The sequence below is a fragment of the Nicotiana tabacum genome, chromosome 9 (assembly GCF_000715075.1).
Source record: "Nicotiana tabacum cultivar K326 chromosome 9, ASM71507v2, whole genome shotgun sequence".
Taxonomy (NCBI): domain Eukaryota; kingdom Viridiplantae; phylum Streptophyta; class Magnoliopsida; order Solanales; family Solanaceae; genus Nicotiana; species Nicotiana tabacum.
The window spans coordinates 64,604,868-64,621,135 of record NC_134088.1 but is presented as its reverse complement, the minus strand read 5'-3'; the positions used below and the strand labels follow the sequence as shown (position 1 = coordinate 64,621,135).

Genomic DNA, 16,268 nt, shown 5'->3' with positions numbered 1-16,268 from the left:
TGATCTATTTGCAAATATTTAAAATTTAGTATTTGGCTGGTTAAAGATATACGGAGAATTCATAGCCAATAAAAGATGGCTTACCTATTGCCCCAATTTTTGTGACAAACTCCGATCATTCACCCGTCTCCTTCGTTCTCCTTATTTCTTCAGGATCTAGGAGCTAGGCCTTCCTCACGCTCAGGTGGCTCGAGCCCCCTTTTTATTTCATGCTACGTCAAATTTAGGCTTAGCAGTTCCGACTATTTTACGTAAATGCACAGGCGGATTTACATGGAGGGGTATGGGTCATGTGAGCAGAGGCGGATCCAGGATTTGATGTCTACGGGTGCCACTTTTTAATGCAAACCTACCATTAGGGAAAGAGATTGAATTAGGATGTACATTTTGTTGGTTTGATCCACTTCGAACTAATTCGGTTTACTTCGGTTTGGTTCAATCTATTTTGAATTAATTCGATTCGATTTATAAGATTTTTTGGTACATAAATAAATGTATGATCGTCAAACCGAATAAATTTTGCCCAATTCGATCTAATTCTCTGACTCTATGGAATGATATGATTAGATGCACAAAATTCAAATAAAATTATAAATTATCAAATGCACTCCTTATATGTCTATTGATGCCATCATTATAAAAGATTTTTGAAATCATGAAAACAATAAAAATATATGGATAAAAAGAGAAAATATTAAAATCACATTCAAATAAAATATTGAAGATCTATGCAAAGAAAAAGAAGCAAATATATTATTGAATAAATAACAAAGTGGTTGTACTAAGAAAGGAAATCAAAAGATGAAGAAATACAAGAAATTAAGAAAAGGAGCAGAAAGAAAAAGGAATAACAAGGATTCGATCTTGAATGTGAAATTTGGAATGTGGGCTTTCAACCATGGCACCTAGAGCCAACATAACAAGTCCGGGTGCCATCCATATAATATATAATGACATGTTTGTAAAATACCAAAATATATATATACACGCTCAAAATTTTACCCGAGCGTCCGGGTGGCATACCACCCCGAACCTTCTACATAGATCCGCCCCTGCATGTGAGCCTATCAGGGGCGGCTCAACAGATCTCGAGGCCTAAGGCGAAACCATATTCGGAGGCCCTTAATCCCAGTATAATCTCACTAGTGGGATCTGGGGAGAGTAGTTTGTACGCAGACCTTACCCCTACTCTGGAGTAGAGAAGTTGTTTCCGATAGATCCTCGGCTCCCTCCCTCCAAGAACTCCCCACCTTGCTCTTGGGGTGACTCGAACTCACAACCTCTTGGTTGGAAGTGGAGGGTGCTCACCACTAGAGCAACACACTCTTGTCAAATATACTAATTAATGAGGGAAGAAAATTATCATAATTTATAAATTTATTGTATAAAATAACTTCAATCAAATAACAAAAAATATACTGTAACACTTTTTTTATTCTAATTATTTATATATATTATATAATATATAATATTATTAATAATAATAAGAATTTAAAATAAATTTGGGACCTTCAAAATTTAGGAGCCTAAGGCAATGGCCTCACTACTCAAAGCCTTAGAGCCGGCCCTGGAGCCCATGCACCCCCTCCTTATAGAGTGAATAGAATTGCAGTTTTACTGGGAATCATATAAATTTTGTTATGCGTGAACCCATGCTCAATGGCGCATGCACGCCTGCACCATTGATTACTTGGTCAAGGGATCGAATCACTGCCCTATTATTTTGGTAAAGTCCCGGTTTTCTGTTTGTCTATTTTTCTCCTTTGTCGTCTCATTCTTTTCTGTTTTTTTTCCTTTTCTTTCTTTTCTATTTTGGTTCCCGTTTTCTTGATTCTCTTTTTTTCCTTTTTTTTTTTTGGTCTTCTCTTTCTTTTATGTTTCTGTTCTTTGTTTTTTTTTTGGGTCATTTCTTTCTGTTATTTTTGTAAAAATAGCACGGGCTAGTCAGTTTTCGGACTGGTAATTCAAAAATAGTCAGCGTTTGCAAAGTCATTGAAAAATAGCTATTATTTTGCTGCAATACGGACCGGTTCAGCATAATATACTGGAGATTGGTGCACCTGGAGTTCCAACATAATATACTGGAGATTGGAGCACCTGTGTATAAACTTCCAGCATATTATGCTGGACCGGTAGATGAGACCATCACTGATTGTTTTTTCTAACACCAAACCAAATCAAACCAAACCACAATCCAAATTTTTTTCTCCATTTAACTCGGATTATCGAGTTGGTACGATTTATCGATTTTTTTGTACACCCCTAAATGAGACCATCACTGTTTTCTCCACTAGTAAACGTTTCTCATATTGATCTTAACTACGAAGAAAATCTTAAGCTTGGTTATCTAGTGGAGAAAACAGTGTTATCTCTTGAGTTTTATTGGTTTTTAGTTGACCAGTGCTATCTCAAAGATGAATACTTATTGCTCTTCCGTGTAACGTGCGGCTTTTGTACCCCCGAGAGAGTTGTATAAGGTGAAGATCTATATTTTTACAGTAAAGTTTTATTTTTAATTTTTCCAGAAATAAAAGCACTTGCACAACAAAAATCAGCAGATGTAACAGAGGGATTGCATAAGCAATTAATCCATTCTTTCCAACGCGCGAGAATCACGTATCAACAGTTCGTTTGCAAAAAGATGTCCTTAAAATTCGTATAGTGATGAACACAGGAGGCTCTAATCTACCATCTCTATTAATAGAACTAGAGCCCATTTTCAGCTTCCCTGGAAGCTAGAGAATGATTTCCGCTGCCATAAAAAAGTGGGCTTACCTTCCCCTGGGACTACTAAAGGGAAACTAAATGTCTTATAGTTAAGAGAACCCCCTATGGTCGATTTACAAGGATTGAAGACCAAGCTCAACTTCCAGAAGCCATTAAAAAGAGTTGTGATCAACACAGATTTACAGCACCTGCAAGAAAATCCAATGCAACCCAAGCAATATATTTAGCCTATGAAAAATAACTATTACATTGAGAATACAAGTCTCTGACAGGGAAGCTCACATCTCTTTTGAGTTCCTCAGATGTTTCTGCACTTCCAGAAAACTGAACTCAGCAGAGATATATACTTAAGGGAGACTCTGCAAAGGTTTTATAGCAGCAACTTTGCTGTTACTGGACTGCATATATTTCTCATGCGTGACTTTCAAAAGTGCTGTGCTTGCAGCTTTGTGAAACCTCAAGATCATTTCCGCACAATGTCTGCGAACATCCAAAGAGATTATATATCAGTAGATTGCAAGGAGCAAAGAGCGACAAATACTATGCAGAAATATGCCTGAATTGGGATTCTTGATAACGTCCATGAATCCCCAGCAGTGGTGTCCAGGCTGGCGTCATTTGCATCGTACATCTTGCCACATAAATAGCTGATGCACAAAGCATGGATGGCTTGTAGTTCAAAGCTTCGTATTCAACCAAGCACAACTCGATGAGGTAAAATGCCAGATGTTCAAACTAGCAGAAGATTCAGAAATGCAGAAACACGTTAGTTGCGTGAGTGAGAAATTTTATAGCTCATACGAATAACACTCAGCACATCTGCAGAAGTATTAACTGGATTCAAAAAATTGCCAGGTGGGGCAACAAACAAAAATCCATACATTTTTCAAGTATTGTTCCGACACTGAACTGATCATACGAAGTTGAGATAAGGGGACTTTATTATTACTTATGGCAGCATGGTGCACAAGGCATCCCCCATTCACGCAGCGTCCGGGGCAGGGCCGCACCCCAAGGGTGTGATGTAGACAGCCGTAAGCATTAGTGGATGCTTCCACGGCTCGAACACGTGAACTATAGGTCATACTGAGACAACTTTATCGTTGCTCCAAGGCTCCCCTTCTTTGTTATTACTTATATCATACTTTTTTAATACTAGTCCAAAAACAAAATTTCCCTACCCTTGTGTCTGCTTGAGCAGCCTTAAGAAGCCTTAGCATGAAGACATAAGGAGTTGCTGCATTAAGGCGAAACTTCAATTTCCTTAAGATATCTTTCTCCTGGAAAAAGAGGATGTGCAAGACTGTTAAACACCAGATTAAGAGACCATGTTAATGACTACCCCCCCCCCCCCCAAAAAAAAAGGAATGAGATATTTTTAACAAAGTTATCCTGGTTCCATAAAAAGAAAAACTTTGATTATCTTATGCCTCGGGAAACAAACCGTTTTCCGAAATTAAAGAAGATTCATGCTCACCATTTCCAGCATCTGATCTCTTGTGTATGACTCAGCAGAGATGCTTAGTAAGTCCATGACCTGTAGCAATTGGATTTTCAAGGTGAACAAACAGTTACGTGTTTCAGTTAGAACTTTACCTAAGCCACATAATGATCACAATTAACTCCTAGCTATACCTAAACAGAAATCCAATAAGTAAAATGTATAAACATTTACCCTCGGATGGAAAAGGTCCTCATATTTTGATGCCAACAACAGTGAAGTAAGGCCAACTAACTGCAAATCATTCTTCTTGACCCTTGCTAATGATAAGTAGTAGTCCAGGAGTGTAACCATGAGAAATAGAGTTTCTTGCATCAAATCAAATTTCAGATGGACCTAGATAAATAAAGTAAAACCCTGAAAGTGGGACCAGGGAAGTATGTGCAAGCAAAACGAAAATGTATAAATGCAGAATAACTAAGACATACTTCAATAAGCCAGTTGATCAATATGCCACGCATTTGGGGTGTTATTTCCTTCTGAGTCTCCATGTAGTTTTTGATAGGCTGATTCTGTGCCTGCAGTTAGAATCAGCTTAAGAAATCGGAGGTCGAGATATAAAAGCATGTCTTTCCTGGGCAGAGGAGAGGGTAACTTGTGGTGTTAGTTCAAGTGCAACGGATAAAAGTATAATATTAACTCACCTCTATAACCCAATAATATTGATAGATGTCATCAACATATTCAGTAACTTCAAGATGATTGCAACTATCATAAATGTTTGACAAATTGTCCAGCTCTACATTTCCACATAGCTCCTTCATAAGCTGCATATTCACGTCAGCTGTCTAAAGCTCTATGGAGGGAGGGAAAAGAAAAGAAAAGAAAAGAATGATCTGAAAGAACAGATTTTACACTAACCTTTGATCTTGCCATCAGTAAACACGTAAAAGACTTCCTACGATCAGATTTCCTCCTGGCAATTGACAATTCCGGTGTAGCTAAGCTGCCACTACTACTAGAAGGAACTTCCTTTTGATGAGGTTGCTCAGCTGAAATCTCTGATGTTGCATATTTTGATAGGGAAGATGTCCTAACATCCACCAGCCTTTTACATGGAATGGAAACTCGAGAGGTGCATTTGTGCACACCTGACATGGAGTTCGACTTTGAACACTTTTGTGAATTGAGACTGCTAGCAGTAATTTTCAGAACTGTCTGGAACATCCAAGTCAAAACAAAGAAAAGAGTTTATCTGTAGATACAGAGACATCAGATATTAATAGGACTTTGAGAGTGAAAAACTCCAATAGTTATTTTAAAATCATTGCCTCCATTTGTTTTACTTAGAAATTTAGAGCGATACTATGATTTTGAACTGACTGAAAAAAAAAATATAGGAAGGGAAAATCGCTAAGTTAAAAGAAACAACAATAAGCTGGTCGCTGATGTAAAATTTCATTCTACCCGAGCATACTCCCCTCCTGGTTAAGTAAGACTTTAAGGGAATATCTAAGTTTGTTTTATAATGATTAATCTATTGAGATAAGAAAAGGGAACCAACTAAAGTACGGATAATGTGATCTAAAACTAAATTGCTTCGTTCCAACAGGAGAAATTTGCAACCTAATATTTTCTTCCGGCACTACTAGTATAATGGACAAGCCAGATTGACTTCTTATCTATGTGCCCTTTCAATGAGGTCATATACAACAGAACAAAGGGAGTATTAATTTCTTGTCTCTTGAGTAATTTGGAAGATTTAAAATAGTATAATTTCTCCAAAAAGATTAATGCAGTCACCGTCTTCAAGTTAGAGCTGGAAAGTAGCTACAAAAATGTGAGAGAAAAGGATAATTATTTTAGTTGGATTGCAAAATTTGGCATTCCAGCCGCTATTCAACAATGATGAACGCAACTCACTATTCATGGTACTATTTCCTGCTAGAGATAGGGGAAGGAGAAGAGAGTGAAACATGACAAATGCTCCATTTACCCTGACTGATTTTCTTCTCAATGCTCCAACTTCCACCTTAGCTTGACCCCGGGGAGCCCTAAAGAAAGATAAGCCACAAATTAATTAAGAACATCGAGTTATGTATATGCCAACTCAATCAGAAAATGTCAAGCACATAGCTCAACCTACGATGACTTGAGAAAACTTGCTCCGTTAGACTACCTCTTACTCAAAGGGATTAATCAATATAATTTACAGTTTATAACATTTATATAAGAGCCCAACCAGTCAAGTACTATAATTTTGAAGGAGCAAGACAGATTTTTTAATGCTCGCATGTTAATATCAAAAATGTTGCTGTGGAGAAATTAACAACTAGAGCACAGTATTATAGGCACCAGAATCAAGGCAAGCAGCTAGTTTACTTCGAATATTCAATTTTAGCTTAAAAGCAACAGTATTACTTGTATTTCAAACTCGACATGTTTAACCATTACATTTTAGCAAATAATCAGTTTAGTTCTTTTGCTAAAGGATTCTGTAAAAGCAAATAGTTTTACTTGCTACCCTTTGGAGCCTTCCTACACTACTGATGGGCTGATGGCTAGATAGTATATGTGTATTCAAGAGATTGCACCCCTTGAATTGCTATTTTTTGAGTGTTTTGGTGGTATAGTTCATGAAAATTTAATGCTTTTTTGTGACATGTCATGTAAGTGAACCAACGATTAAAAAATGGCCAAAGTATAAATATGAAGTGCCCGAAGTTAGACGTGTTTGTTCCAATCTTGAAGTAATCGCGTCATAGGCAATGTGCAGAGAGAAAATTGAATAAGCTGACACAGTCAAACCTAACATGCTCATGCCATACAGGCAGAATGTTTTGAGCTTACATGGTCACGCGCCGACACGACCATATAGATCACTGAATATTTTTGAAAGGGCTGTACTGTCATTTAGACATAGTTAACGGAGGCACTACAAAAAGAAATTTCCTTAGGGAAAGGGAGTTCAGCTCTAAGGAAGAACTTACGGGTCATTTTGTTGATGGTATTAGAATAACTAATGCCAATATATAATACTGCACAAAAAAATACAATTTTTGGTTGGCCAATAAGAAAAAATATACTACATGACTAATGCAACATTTGGTTGGTGTTGTTAAATAATATCTGCATTAAGTTACGTGGGAATCTATATATTATTTTATGCGGGATAGAATGTGAAATAAGAATACGTCTATTAGCAATGCGGATTAAACTACTTAAAAGACAAAAAAAAAAAAAAAAAAAAACTTAAAGTAATTCATATATAACATTCTCCCCATTATCCATCACCACATAAGAATTTCTTCATTATTAATCAATGCATAAACAATCCTACACTATAATCCCCGCATAACTAGTATGTGGACCAAACACCCCTTAAGGTTCAAGGCAAGGAAAGTGGTGACTTGAACTCGAAATCAAAACTTTGAAGGAGGAAGAACTTGAACTTGTACAATTTATTGCTAGATTCTCCTCCCCAAATTGCAGTAATATACTTGGACTTCTATTTTTGCTACGGGCTGTCTTAACTCCTCCATGGAGTAGATATCTTTGTTGGTATTTTTTATGAGGTTTGGCGTATTAATTTTTTGATTGGTAGGTTGAGAACATGTTCAAATTAATTATTTAATTGTTCAAATAGTATATGCATCATCAGCACATGTATTGGCTTCATGATTTCCGAGAGACATGATGCCTCCTCAAAGAGTATACTATTTGGTGCTTCAGACTTCTTCAGCAAAGTACTTAATCTGTTCCCCTTCCCCATCTTCTCTCCTTGAAGCACATATACCTCACATGGTGCCTGCTATAGGCAGAATTTCCCATTCTTTCTACCAGGAAATGATTCACTTACAGAAACACACAACTGCAGAATAGCTAAGGTCAACAATTTAAGTTGATACAGGAGATGATTATTTTTTCCTCTGAAACTTGAGCATCTCTGTCATATATGGATCTTGGTGGACTAACATCGCATTCAAGAATCAAGTCCAAACTACTAATGGTCGAAAGAGAACTAGAAGTAAAAGAACTTACATTCTAGCCGAGGCATCACCAACTCGATTTCTCCGTATGTTGCTGTGGTTGCTTAACTGTGGTAAAACATCTCCTGCGGCCTTAGGCTTTGCCAAAACTGAAAAATAGATGAAAAGCCTAGTATTCATCAATGAAGTTATGGTAATGGTACTGAACATCACATACCCAAAGTAGAGCATCTAACCTGAAACACCACTTATTCCTTTGCCTTTCTCCAGCTTTTTGGAATTTACCTACAAAATATACAGTTTTTACATTGAAAAGACATTTTTCTAATGCCAAAGGTTGCAGCCTTGCAGCACATGACAACAAATTGAGACAAAAGTATAAATATTTTAGTGACAACCTTCTCTTTATTGTTCGTGTCCTCTACGTTCACCTGCTGTAGTATTGGTAAAGACCGCCTTCACGAAAATAACATAAATACGTCAAGTAAAAGGCAAGTCATGAGCTTATAAAACGTTAATGAAAGATATCTGGGACATGCTAGAAACCTTGATGGCGGTAAAGCATTCCTTCCAGTTCTCCTCGATAAACCAAACAAAAAAGAGTTAAAACTTCAAGACAACTAAAGAGTATTAATATTACTTTCATCATAGAAGTCAGAGCATATATAACTATGTTTAAGATACCAAAATACCTGATTCCAGTGGTAACTGATTTACGGACTTGAATTCTGGTCTTTGGGCCATCAAAGGAGGCTTTCATATCTTTGCGTGGTGCTACCCATACACAAAGGAAACACATCGTTTTGTAAGTTGTAACTGACAATTTTTTCCTATATCCTATTAGTGGAAAAATTCTCACCCTGTGTCAAGATTTGCTTGTCATCAGTAGCTTTATTCAAGTTCGCCCTCACCTTTCCCTATTTTGTGCAGAAAAGCAACAATCTTTTCAGCACCTAATGATATCTAAGAAAGATCACAAGAGCCTGAGCAGAAAAAATTAAACTTAAATACCTAGCATCTTTTTAAAGATCTACCATCACGAGAAGGTTAAAAAGAGAGAGAGGGTTGCCTGATACTCACAAACATAGACAAGTTCAGACACCCTTTTTACGTTTACTTAGAATTCTTACTCTTCTCCAGTGAAAGACTACCAGTTTACATTGAGAAGACATTTTTCTTATGCCAATGATTGCAGACCCCCAGCAGATGACAACAAATTGAGATAAAAGTATAGATATATAATGACAACCTTCTCTTTATTGTCTGTACCCTCGATGTTCACCTGCTGTAGTATAGGTAAAGACCTCCTTCATGAAAATAACATAAATGTGTCAAGTAAAAGCCAAGTCATGAGCTTAGAAAACATTAATGAAGGATATATGGGACACGTTAGAAACCTTGATGGCGGTAAATCATTCCTTCCAGTTGGCCTCAATAAACCAAACAGAAAAGGGTTAAAATTTTAAGACAACAACAGTGATTTAATATTACTTTCATCATAGAAGACATAGCATATATAAGTATATTGAAGATACTAAAATACCTGATTCCAGTGGTAACTGATTTACGGCCTTGAATTCTGGTCTTTCGGCCATCAAATGAGGCTTTTGTATCTTTGAATGGTGCTATACATGCATAAAGGAAATATATTATTTTGTAACTAACAAATCTTTTTCTTTGTACTATTAGTTCAAAAATTCTCACCCCGTGTCAAGATTTGCTTGTCACCAGTAGCTCCGTTCAAGTTTGGCCTCACATTTCCCTAGTTTGTACGAAAAAGCAACAGTCTTTTCAGCACCTACTGCTATCTAAGAAAGATCACAAGAATCTGAGCAGAAAAAAGTTGCTAATACTTAAAATACCTAAGCATCTTTTTAAAGATCTACCATCATGAGCAGGTTAAAAAGAGAAAGATGGTCGTGTGATACTCACAAACACAGACAAGTTCAAACTTCATTTTTACGTCTACTTAGACTTCTTGCTCTTTTCCAGTGAAAGACTTGCACCTTTCTCTGCTTCTCTGCCCTTAAGGGAGGATATCTTAACAAAATAAAATGGTTTAATTTTTTAAATGGTCTTTAATGTCACCAGGACCAGCTCATGTCCTCTACAATGTTAATGATTACAAGTCAAGCTGTAAATAATAAAATTAGCTACATATGCAAAAATATTACACATAAAGTTACTAATATCAAGGGGAATAATCTCGAGAGGTATGTGTTGGTGGGGTTAAACCTAACTACTTGAGCTAGGTCTCATTGGCAAGACTACTCCAATTTTGTTTTCAATATATTTATTATTCTTTTCTAGGCAAAACACAAAGAAGGTTTTTGTTCGCAGAAATGGGTGCACATAAAGAGCCTCTAACAGCAAGGTTTTGTTCATGTCTTGCTAGCCATAGCTATTATACAAAGCAAAGAAAAGACAAGGGGATGCGGACCAGGAATCTTGTCCAGAAACGCCGAACGTTTGGAGCCCTTGTCTCAAAGGACCAGACAACTAAATCAGTGTCCTTCAGAAACAACTCTTATGCACTCAATCCCAAGCACATTGAGGCTGGCTACATGAATCTCACTATCCATGTTGCTTCATTTAAACGGGCCTTGGTCCAGTAATACAATATTATTATGGATATTAGTTTCTCTAACACTAGAAGTTCTCTAATTCTTCTACTGGCATATAAATTTCTAACAAGACGACTAAAAGGTTCCAGCAAACATTAGACCTAAAGTAAATGTACTAGCATGTCTAAAACTTAATCCTAGCTAATTGGTTTGCCTACATAGATCTTTTTCTTCCATTCTGTCCTATTCCTCGCTAGGTCTTCATGGATTCCGAGATTGTAGGTCTTTTGAAACAACTTTCTTCCATGTGATTTAGGCCTACCTTGTACACCTATGGACCAGGGCATCTAGAGGTCGATATAGGACAAGAAATCCATCTCAAGGGACATTTTCTCATTTTATCCTTTGTATGCTACTTGCACCTTCCACAGAATGTGGTCATTTTTTATCTTGTCTAATCTTGTATGACACAAGTCTATCGAAGCATCCATATTTCTGTGACACACATATATTGTGGATATGTTAAACTTTAGAGGCCCAACATTTACTCTCATATAACATTGATGGTCTTACAACTCTTCTACTGAACTTGCCTTTCACTCTACTAGGTATATTTCTATCGCATAACCTAAGTTGCTCGGACACGGATGCGGGTGTCCGACACTGGTGCAGATCTATAGGTCGGATCTTTCAAGATGTAAATTTTAAGATTAGGGGATACGGATCCTAGTACGGATACGGGTGCGGGGATCAGCCTAAAAATAATTTTAAAAAATAAAAATCTCTCTAATTTATGAGAAATTTTGTGGAATACTTACGTATTAGCTTGTAAAGTGTGAATTTTCTTTTTATTCTCAAGTTGTAGGAAAGTAAAAGATTGATTTCCTAGATAAGATATGCTATTTTCTTCAAATTTACCCTAGTTTTAGTTCTGATTTCGGTAATCAAATTGTATCTCGTCTCGAACTTTGATGTCTGTCGTGGTCAAAGTACCCAAAATTGTTTGACCAGATCCGGTACGGATCCCATACCCACACCCATACTAGTGTCGTGTCGACACGGGTACGGCACCTAAACTGCCATGTCGGAGCAACTTAGCGCATAACACTATGGTAGCACTTCTCTATTTCAACCATCCTATTTTGATTCTGTGTGTAGCATATTCATCTATCATATGTTTCTCTTGAAACATCGAGCCTAGATATCTTCATTGTTCGAATTTAGGCATCGCAACCTGTCTACTCTCACCTTAATTTCACTCTTCTTATGCTGGCTAAACTTGCAAGCATATATTCAATCTTACTTCTACTAGTTCTAAAATCCTTATTCTCTAGAGTGTTTCTCCACAGTTCAAACTTTTGGTTTACACCCTCGCCAGTTTCGTTTATTAACACAATATCGTTTGCATATGGCATATACCGTGGAACATCTTCCTATATAATGTTAATAAGCTCATCCATAACTAGGGTGAAATACGTACGGGCTCAATGTCAATCCCTACAATAAAGCCGTGGTATGAGAAACTCCTTTGTATCTTCTATTATTGTTCAAATAATGTTATAAATATAGATTAAGAATTCAGTCATAAACTACTTTTCCCTTCAAGAATAAATGCTTAAAACCTGGGGATAAAAAGAAGACATGAGATGGCTAAACAAGAAAATAAAAGAGCCATATAGAATAGTATTAAAATATGTAGTTGTTTGCATACCATGATAAATTTTCTTGCTGAATTGCTTGCATTTTTTGGGCATTTACCATTTGACACCCTAAAAAGCAAGTGAAAAAAGTAAGCATATATTACACGATTGTGTTAAGAAAACCGAAGCATCTCGAAACAAAAAAGATTTAAAAGAGGACAAGATAGACATCGTGAAGCACCTAAAGATATGAAACTAAAGAACCAAAATATCAGTAAATGGAGTCAGATCATGCCAAAACTAAGCTCAATCAAATGGAGGCGATTAATGATTTTAGAAACCATAGGAAGTTCAAACTATAATCTTTTCAATATAGTTCTTATGACGGTGGTATTCGGGCCAGCTTGTGCGCACCTCGACTATTCTACCAGCTTGGGAAAAGATGGATTGTTTTCAGTAAAATCATATTATCATAAACTTTTAGGGAGGGAGAGCCTGGGATGCCATTGGCACTCATGTGGATCCTATGGAAAGTAAACAGGAGAGCTTTTGATGGAATAGAGAATGACTATGCACGCTTGAGGAATAGCCTCTCATTTCTAGTTTCTTTTTTGTGTACCCATGAGGTTCCAACGTGTATAAGGGATAGGGTGTCGTTCGTGGAGAATAATATTATAATGTATATTGTATATTCTATATATTTAGTATACTACTTGTATATTGGATGTTTCCCCATTATTTATAAAATCATTTGCTTTATCAAAAAAAAAAACATAGACATGTCAGGTGAAGCATTGTATATTCTTTTTCTTGATATTCCAGAACAATGTCTACAATTTAGCTCACCAAAGTTACTCCATTTACACCTCTTACTGGGTTAACCGCAGTTTCATGCATGCTTAAAATGGCCTCCCAGAGAAGCACTGATAATTGCTATTTCATGATCTAGATCTAATGTGAGAATGGAAGAAGTGAATTAGGAGAGCCATTCTCAGATTTTTGCAGAAAAGCGTATCTATCTCTAAGAATTTTAATTTGCCCTATATCAATTTTCCCGTAAAAGTATAACTAAGGACTAGAACACAAAACACTAGAAAACCTCTTTCAGGAGAGAAATGACAGGATGTTAATCAATCACTTACAGCAGTTTGGAGCTATTATATGATTTGGTTCTCGAAGAGTTGCCCCTGATATTGCTGATATCTGTCAATACTTTTCTTTTGACATTTACCTTAACTGCAAATACAAAGTGTACCTACTAATAATGGTTCTGAAAACATGAAATGTAGTAACTTTACCAAACAAATTTCACAAAACTTACCAGAAGTACTGCATTTTGCTTTTATCCTCTCTATGTGCTTGATATCACTCTGTTGAAAAAATGGAGATTGATGGACCAAGAGAAAGTATGAAATCAAGATCTTGTGGTATGATGAATTAATTTATTTTACCATCGCATGAATGCTGTTAACAAGTTTAGGAAATAACGCTCACAGGATACAACAAAACTTTATGAATTCTGCACTGTCAGACACATCGGAACCAAAGTTCAGAGAGGTGAACCCCTACCCATTGTTAGAAAAGACTAAATAGTAAAGTGGCTAGTTTTAATGCCACACTTATAAAGTAAGGCGCCTTACTTCGAACCAATGCTTAACAGTACTATCAAAGGAGAAAAGCGAAAAAAAGAAGTGCACACGTCTGTTGGGGCTTTAATCTCAATGTGCTGATAAAGTGAGATCGGCACAAATGAAAATAAAAGATATACATGTAATTCAAGAATGATAACTATAAACCACGAACAATAACTATGAAAAATGGTATTAGAAAAATCATCATTAGGAGAAATACATATTGTTCAGTTCTGCCAATTTCAAGATAATACACATGGTGACAAAATGCACGTCTCAGTGTCTTGGTGCCGGAACTAAAGGACTGCCTAAGCGAGGCAAAGAACTCAGCCTGTTTTGCATCTAGTTTTAGGCTTACGTGTGACCCAAGTGAGCCTTTGATAACACAGGCATCTAGGCTACAGGTATGTTTTCTAAAAACCACAAGCTTTCACCGTATGTCATCACAGTAGTTTTTTTGTTTTTTTATTAATTATGTCACCACAGTAGTTCTTTTACCGAAGGGTCGCCAAGGTTGTTATTTAACAAAGGTCACTAAGATAGTTATTTAGGTTTTTCACAACAAAAATCACCTAGATGACAGACATTTTTAATAAAACAATTGTCATATTTGTTCTCAGCAATAACATCTTCTCGGTTGTGTTAGTACACTACCATAAACAACAGAGTGACCTTGGAGAAAATTAGGGCAAATTTGTTTAATGTACAGATAAGAGACAAGTGAATTACTAACAAAATATAACCGTGACTGCCCGGAATAGGCAACTTATTTTCGAAAAAGAAAGAAAGGAAATATGGCAAACCTCCGAGCTCTTCCGACTGGTCTGCACATCACTCATGTTAGGCGCACCAGACATTCCCCTAAAAACAAAAACAAAAAAAGAAAGTCTAAGTTTTTGTCCGCTTTCAACCACCACTGGTAATATATTTTTTCCCCGAAAATCTCTTGGTTTAAACACCCAAGAAATACAAGATAGTAGGCTTACTTGCAGCGCCTGCTGAGAGAATCACGGCTTTGGATTTTTATCTTATCTGCCTCTTCGTAAACCTTGAGTTCTGTAACTCCATCTGTAGATGAAGCAGTTTCAATTTTAGAGTATAGTAAGCGGGACTCTAGTCCCTTTTTGAAAAGAAAAAAAAAAGGAAGGTACAGAACAGGATAATAATAGTAGTAAAAGTCAGAGTGAGAAAGAGGTAAGAGTTGATGAAGTAGAATGAAGCACCTTTTATGGTGGATATATGTTTCTGCGAGTTCAATTTACCCTAAACACATCAAAATTACAAAAAAAAAAAATCAGTAGTAAGTAAACCAAAACTCTACACACATGACGAGATTAGGAAAATGTACCATTAAAGCCACGGTTGGAAGAATGCGATGCGCCTCTTTGTTTGAAGATTATTATGAGTTCAAACGGATCTATGGCCCAAATTTAAGAGGTTCAATTGAACAAAGTGCATTGTGCTTACAGGAATTGGAAATGGGGAGCGGGTTTTCCACGGTTTTTGAATTGCTAATGTGGCTTTTTACAATAATGTCCTCTACTTGTTGCCCGCCCAAACAGGTGGAAATGGCGTGGGCAGCCACTTTTTATGTTGTTATTTTATTTTTATCCGGTATTAAAAATAGCCATTATTCTTTACGAGTGTTGTGTATCATAAAATTAAGGATATAATGTCCTAAAATTTAACAACAGAAAATACAAATATAAGATATTTTATTCTTATTATTTATACAATACTTGTGAAGTTAAGGATATTGTATCCTTAATATTTATACTGTACACATGAAATTAAGAACACCGTGTCCTGCTGAGTGAGAAAAATAGTTGTTTAAGAAGGAGATTCACTTTCTCTCTTGCACCACATGCGAGAATCAATTAACAGAAGAGTCGAGAAACATAAATTTCTAGAATAGCCATAAACATCGATGGAGGATGAAATTTAGCAGCAAAGTAGTTGATTGGGAAATGGTAAGAAAAATCCCAAACTTTAGATGCAAACAGTAGACGGGGCAGTAAACAAAAATTTGTGGAGGAGTAAATTTAGCCCAAATTACACGGCTGAGCATTTCTAAAAAAATATTTAAGAAAAGAATATCATTTGTTGTTTATTCCAGAAATGGCAGATTTTTTTACAATAATATTAGCATATTATATAAATTATGCACATAATTAATGAGGCACAAATCATGGAATATGTTACAAGTATGAGCAGATACTTTCTATATTCAGTTTTCCATTTATAATTTATTCAGGATTGATGGTTTATAATATAGA

The 16,268-nt window shown here is 36.3% G+C and overlaps 1 protein-coding gene across 7 annotated transcripts; it reads right to left on the bottom strand.

Moving 5' to 3' along the window:
* Nucleotides 1–2,572: 2,572 nt before the first annotated feature.
* LOC107781533 (putative cyclin-B3-1) lies at nt 2,573–15,475 on the bottom strand. 7 transcript variants are annotated; one of them, XM_016602249.2, is made up of 27 exons: nt 15,341–15,475; nt 15,216–15,255; nt 14,979–15,060; nt 14,796–14,853; nt 13,683–13,731; nt 13,504–13,597; nt 12,433–12,490; nt 9,862–9,919; nt 9,701–9,782; nt 9,555–9,587; nt 9,407–9,464; nt 9,017–9,074; nt 8,850–8,931; nt 8,704–8,736; nt 8,556–8,613; nt 8,394–8,442; nt 8,210–8,306; nt 6,165–6,222; nt 5,090–5,386; nt 4,873–4,995; nt 4,657–4,746; nt 4,403–4,564; nt 4,205–4,264; nt 3,909–4,007; nt 3,284–3,462; nt 3,010–3,207; nt 2,573–2,915 (listed from the first exon to the last, which is right to left on the bottom strand). In XM_016602249.2, exons 1-26 carry the CDS (start codon nt 15,341–15,343, stop codon nt 3,075–3,077), a joined length of 2,193 nt encoding a protein of 730 aa, XP_016457735.1. In that variant the 5' UTR covers nt 15,344–15,475; the 3' UTR covers nt 2,573–2,915; nt 3,010–3,074. The 7 variants fall into 7 exon arrangements, with proteins under 7 accessions (XP_016457735.1, XP_016457736.1, XP_016457739.1 ...); XM_016602250.2 differs by having other exon boundaries at nt 8,704–8,733; XM_016602253.2 differs by having other exon boundaries at nt 9,440–9,464.
* Nucleotides 15,476–16,268: the final 793 nt, after the last annotated feature.

Excerpts from the sequence above, each read along its gene's own strand:
- LOC107781533 (XM_016602249.2), bottom strand. Across the intron at positions 15,061-15,215 it reads ACATATATCCACCATAAAAG|ATGGAGTTACAGAACTCAAG; the intron begins GTGCTTCATTCT and ends CTTCATCTACAG. Across the intron at positions 13,598-13,682 it reads AGCAAAATGCAGTACTTCTG|TTAAGGTAAATGTCAAAAGA; the intron begins GTAAGTTTTGTG and ends TTGTATTTGCAG.